General features: G+C 36.8%; 2 protein-coding genes across 5 annotated transcripts; both read right to left on the bottom strand.

Moving 5' to 3' along the window:
* Window positions 1-3,858: 3,858 nt before the first annotated feature.
* On the bottom strand, window positions 3,859-5,702 carry LOC108319212 (protein REVEILLE 6). 4 transcript variants are annotated; one of them, XR_008249941.1, is made up of 3 exons: window positions 5,579-5,702; window positions 5,088-5,194; window positions 3,859-4,449 (listed from the first exon to the last, which is right to left on the bottom strand). XR_008249941.1 is itself a non-coding variant. In XM_052879233.1 (3 exons), exons 1-3 carry the CDS (start codon window positions 5,673-5,675, stop codon window positions 4,427-4,429), a joined length of 321 nt encoding a protein of 106 aa, XP_052735193.1. In that variant the 5' UTR covers window positions 5,676-5,702; the 3' UTR covers window positions 3,859-4,426. The 4 variants fall into 4 exon arrangements, 3 of the variants coding, with proteins under 3 accessions (XP_052735193.1, XP_052735194.1, XP_017405751.2); XM_052879233.1 differs by having other exon boundaries at window positions 3,859-4,470; window positions 5,088-5,267; XM_052879234.1 differs by having other exon boundaries at window positions 5,088-5,267.
* Window positions 5,703-5,919: 217 nt separating this feature from the next.
* On the bottom strand, window positions 5,920-8,456 carry LOC108319213 (tubulin alpha-2 chain-like). The gene is made up of 3 exons (XM_017550263.2): window positions 8,438-8,456; window positions 6,270-6,813; window positions 5,920-6,025 (listed from the first exon to the last, which is right to left on the bottom strand). Coding segments are annotated over exons 1-3 (564 nt in total). The 3' UTR covers window positions 5,920-6,024.
* Window positions 8,457-10,003: the final 1,547 nt, after the last annotated feature.

The raw sequence follows: 10,003 nt of genomic DNA, 5'->3' as shown, positions 1-10,003 counted from the left end.
ATTTTCCGAGGGCTTCTGGCCTTTGGTAATACCCTACTTTTTTGTAGTATTTAGATTCCTGCACGTTTCTAATATGTAGCCTATTTAGCTTTCCTTGCACGCTTCCAATCTCATCTTCTTCTATAAAAGAGAGCTTAATCATTTGTAAATTCAACATAAATTGATATAGTGAATTGTTGTTGAATTGTTTCCAGCCACTTCTTCTTCAAGTTCTTGGTCTTGTGCCACTTTAGCACACTCATTCTCTAGCTTCCTTCCTTCTTGGAAGGCTTTCTGAATTAGAACCACTGCATACACACCTCCAAAACCGCACCAAACATTTCATCAAACACCTTCCGTGCATCCGTGCATCTCCAGCTATTCTCCATTCCGTTGCTACTTCTGGTCCGAGAAGCTGCTCATTCTTGAAGAGTGGAGCTGCTTCTATCAAGCAGTTCTACTCAAACAAGTTCAGAACTCCTACTCATGAGAGATACTTCCCAGCTGTGGAAGGAAGGAGATTGCTGATGGAAAGGAAGGTGGCCAACATACCTTCTTTGGCTCCTCAATTTGAAAGGGAGCTGAACAGCAGAGACTGGGGCCACCTGGCAACCTACCCCTCTCCCACCAATGTAGACATCGTCAAAGAATTCTACACAAATGCAAAAGCATTGGGGGGAGAGGATGAGACTGATAACGGTTGAAAATATCATTATATGTGATGTAATTTTGATACTAAATGCACCCTTTTTTGCTTAGAAACTTGCTTGGAATCATGTTTTTCTGTTAGGATGTGTGAATAAGAGAGTTAAGGTTGAATTTAATGATTTTATGACTAATTCTCCTTGTTTTGGTAGAAAATGAGATAATATGGAAAGCAGGGATAAAGTGCTAACGAGATGGAGCTCAGAAAGGCCTTAAAAAACACCAGAAGAGAGGGATGCTCGAAGCTTGGGCGCCCTTTTTGGAGGCTTGAGCGCAGAAAAGTGCCGTTCACCGCCCGGGCACCCTTTTTGGGGTGCTTGATCGCTAGATGCACGAAGCTTGGGCATCATTTCTTTTAAGCCAATATACATTTTGCTTGAGACAAGCAAAGTTTCAAGTTTAGGGTTGTGATAACGATTGAAAAACCGTTATTTTTATACTTAATTTTGATATTAAAAACATTATGTTTTACTTAGAAGCTTGCTTGAACTCATGTTTTTGCTTTAGTTTTGTGAATAAGAGAGTTAAAGGTGAATTTAATGGTTTTCTACTAGATTCCCTTGATTTTGTAGGCTATTGGAATGCAGAAAAGTCAACCAGAATGCAAAAAAGTCAACCAGAGTGCAGAAAAGTCAACTAGTCAACCAGAGTGCAGAAAAAGTTGCGCTGAGCGCAAAATTCCATTGAGCGCCAGTGCCGCACTTACCACTGAGCACCAAAAGTGTCGTTGAGCGCTGACGACGTGGGCTTGTACCTGTTTTCTGTTATTTATATGGGCTTGGACCTGTTTTTTGTTATTTTTATGTTCTATTTAAGGACTTGCACGTCCTAGGGAATGTATCTTTGGATGGCTTGAGCACAGAAACACACTTTTCACCCCTTAGGGGCATATTTGGGGATGCGGGAGTCTCCTCTTCTCTTTCTAGGGTTTTTCTATCTCTTTCATTCTTTCATTCCATTGTTTATCTAGTTTCTCCGTGATAATGGAGAGCTAAACCTTATTTGTTGTTGGGAAAGAGGTAACCTCTTAAACTCTCATGTATTGAATTGGTTCTTGATTATATATGCTTTACTTCATTAATTGTTAGGGTTTTTCCTCTTCACTTTATGAATGCTTTGTTTAACTCATTCAATTACCTTATCTTTGATTTTGTCGATATGGACACATACGGGGAAATCTATAACTGGGGAAATTCTCCCGGAAGCAATATTACCTAGACATAGGAATAGGAGGATCGGTTGCCTTTAAGCTTCTATGCGAATGTAATGCATGATTAATTGCTAGGGAGACAAGACATTGTGAACTAGTAATTAGGAGTAAGCTTTCTTCACCGAGACATCGGGTTTAAGGTAAATTAGAAAGTGACATTAACAATAATGAAGTAAATGAATTCATATATTCATGAGAGTAAATTAGGTGAAATCTAAACCCAACAACAATATCATCATCTTCATCCATTCATGTTAATTTTATTGCATTCATGTTTATTTTATTGCATTCGCATTCGAAAACCCCAAAATTTGTTCTTTAGAGTCTTAATTAGTTGAGTAATCACATAATTGTTTAGTGTCGTGAGTGTGTTGAGAAACGATACTTGGTCTTACCATTTATCATTACTTGATACGATTCGGTACAGTTGCCGAGGTCTTAACAAGTTTTGACTCTGTTTTCGGGGATTAAAATTTTTTTTTATCACATATTCAGGAATCTGTTGCAATGCCTCAGTCATAGGAATTTTAATCCCTAATTTTCTGAAAATTTCTTCAAAACACCCTAATTGTATCTCTTTTTCTTTTCTTGAACACTCTTTAGGGTGATGAAGATTTTTCTCAATTTTTTCCTTTTTTCTCTCACTCTTTTCTTTTTCTTTTCTCTCTTCTTTTTCAACTTTTTCTTTTTCTTTTCTCTCTTCTTTTTCTTCTCTCTCTTTCTCTTTCTCTTTCTCGCTCTCATTTTCTACGCTCACAATAACCTTTCATTCTTCCTTGGGATTAACTTTAGTATTAGCCCTAAAACTGTTGATAGGTATCTCTTCCAACTTCTTGGCTATTTGACCAACCTGCATCTCTAGATTCCTTATAGCAACTTCAGTGTTTTTCTGGGTGGAAAGAGTTGCCTGCATGAACTGTTGGAGAGTCTCCTCAAGCTTTGTGATTTTGTCAGCTAGAGAGGTTTGTTGTTGCCACTGTTGTTGTTGCTACTGTGGTGGTCTATTGAGTTGTCCACCAGTTTGCCTAAACTGACTTTGTCCCATGCTAGGATGAGATTTCCACTCTTGATTGTAATTGTTGGGATGAAACTGGTTGCCCATGTTATTAACTTCTTCATTGAGATTCTCAGGCACAACACATTGACCATTAATATGATCACCACCACATAGTTAACAAAGTTTTTGTTGAACCTGTAAGACATTGTGGCACACCTTTGGTGGCTGAGAAAGCTTCTTTGTCAAGACTTCTAGTTGTTAAGTTATAATCTTATTTTGAGCAAGAACATAAGACTGTAACTGTAGAACTCCCTTAGATTGTGATGGAGCTCTTCTTTCACTGTGAATCTCAATGTCATTAGTAGCCATGTTGTCAATTACATTCATAGGCTGTCGTTGAAGCTATCAAATTAATACTACTTTTCAAGGCAACTTCAGTATTGCCAAGTAGTATTCAAGAAAGTAGATAGGGTTAAAGTAACCCTGAGTCGTCTCCCAACGAATATGGAATTGCCTTTTAATATTTGAATCTTATGAATGCAATGCAATGTTCAAGAATAAAAATGATGTTTGGAGAATGTTTAAAGCACAAATAAGAAACTTAAAAACGATTATAATGAAATAGGCTAATTCCACTGCTTTTCCAAGATAGATTCATCATCGGTTCACTAGTGCAGTAAAAAGAAATGACAGCGGTTAATTTTACCTATTTGCATCGGTTCTGCAACCGAGGTATATACAGGCGAGGCAAAAAGTCTACCACTTTTTGCCTCGGTTTTGAACCGAAGCATAAAAGTGTATGCTTTTGCATCGATTCAAATTCAACCGAGGTAGTAGAAGGTGTTTCTTATTTCACTTTTCTTTTTCACGAGACTTTTGGCCTCGGTTGCTGGTCAACCGAGGCAGTAGAAGAAGTTTTTTTTTTTCAAATATCATCATGCTGTAAAGTTGCTAGTAACATCCCACGTTATAAAAATATTAGAATTAATATTTTATTCCCAAGCAGCATTCAACAATACAAATGAAAATATAATTGTAAATTAAATTATGCTAAATTCAATTCCACGGCACCAACCACATTTACTGCATGTAACAAAAAATTATTTTACAACTCATGTTCAGAACAACTCATAAATAGGAGTCCCCGAGAATATTATTTTACAACTCATAAGGTAATCAAAATTTGACATTAAATAAATTCAGAGAATTCACTAATAGCTACCTATCTTCAACTCCTCTTTTAATCCATAGGCTGCAGACCTCTAACATTTGAATTGAGTCCTGAATATTTTTACACAAAGACTCATGAAGAAATTCAATCTTTTCAATCAACTTGCAAAATTCAGGCACACTCATTCCATGAAGAGCATTCCTCTTCATTTAGGAAGAAACTGGTTTTGTTGGCAAACTTTAATCATCAACCCCGGATGTTTCCTCCTCTCCATCAGAGCCAACAATGATACCCTTTTGATAGAAAGGTTAGACAAATAAGGACTGAGTCTGTTTCAACAATGGACACCGCTTAACATGTCCTTTTAGATTTTGCTCAAGCACCAAGCTACCAAATGTTGAAAAAGAGCTAAAAAATTAGAAGCGTCAACATAAGTTGATACATAGAAGAAAAAAAAATATACTTTAAATTCTATATATAACTAACTATATATAAATATAAACATGCAGTTGCATTTAAATCATTGAATTCTATGGATTTCGGAATAAAAAATAAATATACTTCATTAGTAATTATAACTAACTAGCTTCACTACTTTAATTGGTCTTTAATAAATTAATTATTTGTATTTTTATACGAGTCAGGAGGGAGTGTTGGTAACCATCATTTACTGTTTCTCATCTTCAAATGAATTTTTCTTTATCAACAAAAAGTAAAAGTTACCTACTTTGTCAAATTTAAAAAAGAGAACACCAATATTTTATTCACAATATGCAATTTTATAAAACAAGAACCTTACAAAATGTAAGTTAAAAATCGTCAAAAATTAAATTCTAACAATGTATAGAACATTCAACTCATGGCAACTTTTGTGAGTTCAACAAAACATACCCAACTAGTAAGCTTCTTCACAGCAACACAACTTTAACACTTTTTGTCCGAAAGCAATGTAGAAAAATGAATAAAAAAGATATGTACAGACATAAATTAATATTTTAAAAAGTATAGTTCAGGCTAAAGAACACCTTTTATCACTTTAGGAAGAATACCAACTTGTGGCGTAAGATTATAACTCCAAGATGGCAATGGCACACTGCTAACTGCAGTTCTAAGCACAGATGACGAGTTTGGCCTGTAAATGAATGATGATTCCGATAAAGCATATGAAGATTGCAAAGGCCTTGTAACTTTGGATGTAGTGAGAGCTGATAAAATGAAGACAATAAAATACTTATTCATGCATTGATTATGACCCTGTTTGGATATATTTCCCATCAAGCACTCACAATAGACGAAAATAAAAATACAAAATAAATCAAACTTCTTTCATAGTTAAAATCAACTTACGTCCTTAAAAACTACCTCATTCAACTTCTCCCAAAAGTTAATTTTAATTTATGGATGAAACTTAATTCATTTATTTTTTATATTTTTTTCTTCTATAAGTTTTTGATGAAAGTTTATTCAAACAAGACCTAAGGTCACATATACTTGGAATGAAGTTGGTCACACTAACCATTTTTAGAAGCCTTTTGTGGGTATGGATGAGCAGCTTTTCTTTTGGGTCGAGGGAGAGGTACATGTTCACTTGTTCCATTCTTCTGAACTTTCATGAAATACTTTTGTGCATGACTTCTTATCTTTCAAAAAGAGGAAGGGATGAAAAAATTCAATTAAGAAGTGTTGAATATTTGAATAAGTGTAATCTCAACACTCAGCAGTAGTAGCATATATATATATATATTGATTGAAAAAGAGTACAAGAGAAGATTCAGATGCCAAATTCAGACTAGGAGAAGTTGTCCTACATTTCAGAATACATCAAAAAACAGTTTTTACAAGATATATAAGAACACACTGGAACACATTTTTTTTTTCTAATAGTTAGAATTTATTGAATAAATTCTAAACTCTGTAGAAACATGTTTTTAGTAATTGCTCCATCTTCTCATTGCAGTTCTCTCTGAAATTTCACAACAAAACATTAAATATGTAGCCTATCCATAACCATTAAATATGTTAACTAGTATCTCAACATGATTTCAGATCACTCAATGCGAAAGCAAACATGAACGTAATGCGAAAGCAAACATGAACGTACGATTTTTCTCAGATGAAGAATAAAAACTTGACTTATAAAATCTCAGTTTTTAAAAAACGTATCCAGTGAACATTTGTGAGTAAATTCGGATTGAAAGAAATTATACCAATCAACAAACTGCACAGTCCTCTTAGTCTTGATGGTAGCAATTACAGCATTGACATCCTTGGGAACAACATCACCACGGTACATCAAGCAGCAAGCCATGTACTTCCCGTGTCTGGGATCACACTTGGCCATCATGCTGGCAGGCTCAAACACGACATTGGTGATCTCGGGCACGGACAATTGCTCATGGTAGGCCTTGACAGCAGAAATAACCGGAGCATAGGACGAGGGCATGAAATGGATGCGATAGTAAGGCACAAGGTTGGTCTGGAACTCAGTGATGTCGACATTGATGGCGCCATCGAACCTGAGGGAGGTGGTCAAGGAAGAAATTATCTGAGAGATGAGGCGGTTCAGGTTGGTGTAAGTGGGTCTCTCGATGTCGAGGGATCTCCTACAGATGTCGTAGATGGCTTCATTGTCCAACAGGACAACCACGTCGGTATGCTCCAAGAGGGAGTGGGTGGAGAGGACGCTGTTGTAGGGTTCAACGACGGCGGTTGAAACCTGAGGGGAAGGATAAATGATGGACCGTTGGAACCCTAGAAAAGGGGGAAAACATAAAATGAACCGATTAATCGGTGTGAAATGGAGATTGAACGGTGAGAATGGCGCTAAGCGAAGAATCAATCGGTAGAATGGTGTTTAATCGATGGAAAAGGTGGAAAATGGATTTTAATCGGTGAAAACAAAGGAAAAGGCGAAATGGAAGAGAAGCCCTAAAAGAATATGAGGTTTGTGTTAAAATTACCTAACAATTAAGTGACTCATGTGAAAATAAATAAGGGTTAAAATGTGATTTAATATATTTGAGGGACTTAATGGCAATTACAACTTGATGGAAGTTGTATAAGAATGGTTGAAGGGTTCTGTCCCTGATGCACACTGTAACATCCCAAAATATAGTAATTACCATAATTTAGAATTAATTACAATTAACAGTTAAAACATTGCAGTCTTACACTAATCACGAAATTCCAAAACCGAACGTGCTTACATACAGAGATAAAATACCATACAGCAGTATTTCAAAGTTTAAAGACGAACGATTTTACAAACTTTAACCGAACGTCCAAAAGCTAGCAGGAAATAAAAGCTACAACTAACGAGCGCTCTAGGGCTCGGCTTTAACCTCTACTTCGACCAGATTGGCGTCCTCCAAATTTTCTTCTTCCAGCGCTTCTTCAAGCAACGCCTCTCCGTCTGCTCACATCCACACGGATGATCATTGCATAGACAAGACGAACGTTCATGGACGAACGACAACACAAGGAAATAACACAGGGTAAGCTTATTGAATTTAATTCACAAGTAATTCATACACATAGCATTTTAACATTTATAAAAATATCACAACACATATACTCAGTTCTAACTCTCATAAGACAGACCGTCCGGACTGTATGAATCCATGTATCTACAGGCGTTCGTGCACCCGGGTGATGTGATAACTGTAAACATTCAACAGCTGCCACCCGAGGTTAGCCCTATCAGTCCAAAGTACTCATTAGGACTAGGACCTCCTGCCGTTCCCACACATGACCTACTCCCCTCTACTTGAGAACGAGCACTCACGGAACATCAGGATGAACTGCCATCAGCAGATTTACCATGGTCATACTACACAACTTCTCATATTCAAATCATAGAGACGTCCCTCCTTGGAACGCTCGTTCAAATTCCAAAATCATAATTTCATCTCATATACGGTTCGCACATTATATAATTCCCTCTAAATCACATTTTCATTCTTAGTTCCACTTTCATAAAAAGACGAGCGTTCAGCCCCCTTCATAATGAGGACGAACGTTAATATGATACCGAGAGACACTCGTTTCTGAAAGAAGGAAAACGAACGTCTTTCCAAGGACGAACGTTTTGACCGCTTGAATCAATTAAATGGACTGACTCTAGAGCGATTCAGCTGATACTTAGAATAATTTAAATTAAAAGACTTTAGATCGAATCCAAATGAGTAAAGACATCGCAAGACCTTTTGATATTGATAACGGATGCGAATTTATAAAAGATATTAACCGCCAGTCAATGACCGAACGCGGTAATGAATATTTATTTACTGTTTGGACGAACGCTATTTTCATACGTTGGGAATTCAAGGGTAAGGACGAGCGTTCGGTATAAGACCGAGCACTACCCATAACGAACGCTCTGGGTCGAGACCCATCGCTGAGGCGGAATATTAATAAAAAGGGAAAATGTATAAGATATTCATAGTGAAGGGAATTATTTAGGAATGACTAAGTATATAAGATGGTATTTTTCTAAGCTTCTCACTTTCTCGCATAACTCTCAGTGCACCTACGTTTGGCCGAACGCTCAAACGTAAGACCAATATAAGAGGGCGTTCGTCCTAGCTCAGTATTCTTTCCAAATGAAAGAATTCTGTTTTCAAGTAAAGTGCAAAATACCGAACGGTCAAAGACCGTTCGATAACGAACGTTCATTTTCTTAGCATTTCATATTTCCAGTCTCAATTACAGTAACTCATTTTTCAGTATAAACCTTCATGCATTTAACTACGCATATCATAGCACATTTCATACATTTCACATATCATCTCATCATCCAGATCATACATCAAAGATTAATCATACAGATTTCATACTTCATAATTTCACATACTTCATACAGTACAACACATACACATGAGTTAAACTTAATAAGCTTCCCTTACCTGGATCAGTAGTGAACGAACGTCCTAACGCGAAATCCCGAATTCACCCAACTATCACTTCTATCCTCAGACCACTCAACTTCTTGCAAACTAAAACAATTTCCAGAATCAAACTTGATTCAGATAAAGAGAATGCATATAACCAGATTTGGTTTTGCATGAACCCTAATAATGAACAGCTAAGGGACGAACTTACCAGAATTCAAAACTTGAACTTGTTCGGTTTGATGGAAAGCTTATGACGTCTGGATTGCTTCTACGGTCTCTAAAATTGGATCGGAGAAGAAGAAGGTAAGTTATGGTAGAGAGAAGATGGAGGTTCTAGAGAGAAGGCAGAGAATTTGGAAAGCAAAGGTTCAGAGAAGATGAAGCATGCAGAGAAGTGGGAGAGTGTTTTCCAGAAAAGCAATTTCTCTTCCCACGTAGGACGAACGTCCATTCGCCTGCTGCCACTTGGATTCCACTAACGTTTTCGAATGTTCCAAAGTGACACTTGGCAGCTGCATGCAGAATGAGTGTGAGTGCGTTTTAATGGCACTGCACGTGTGGCGAGGGTGCATTAATTGGTGTTCAGAACGAGAGGGTATGGGTGCGTTTCTTAATAAAATTTCTGGACAGGATTTTAGAGCATTAATGACGTGATTTGACAGGTGGAGGTGGTTTAAATTTTCGAGACCTTACACACACAATTTTCATGAAAGCAAGAAACTCTCTCTTCTATTAGAAAACCATCAAGAAAGTCTTGAGAGAATTAAGGTTGCATCAAGGGATAGATTGGGTAAGGAGTTGAAGATCTAGAGCAAGGAAATCAAGAATCAATTAGCATGGATCAAGGTTAGTAAAATTTCTTATCCTAATTATGTTTGATCTAGTGAGAATCATAAATTCTTAAGATCCTAGAACTAATGATAGTAGAGAAACTAATAAAACTTACATGTGGTATCAGAGCACTAGGTTACTAGATTTATGATTCTCCTGGAATGAAGAAATTTGATTCATGGGCTTTTCCTAAGAAATGATGAACTATAGGAATTTTA

This window comes from Vigna angularis, chromosome 6 (assembly GCF_016808095.1).
Source record: "Vigna angularis cultivar LongXiaoDou No.4 chromosome 6, ASM1680809v1, whole genome shotgun sequence".
NCBI lineage: Eukaryota > Viridiplantae > Streptophyta > Magnoliopsida > Fabales > Fabaceae > Vigna > Vigna angularis.
The sequence above is the reverse complement of the archived record's forward strand: the minus strand, read 5'-3'. Positions and strand labels throughout refer to the sequence as shown.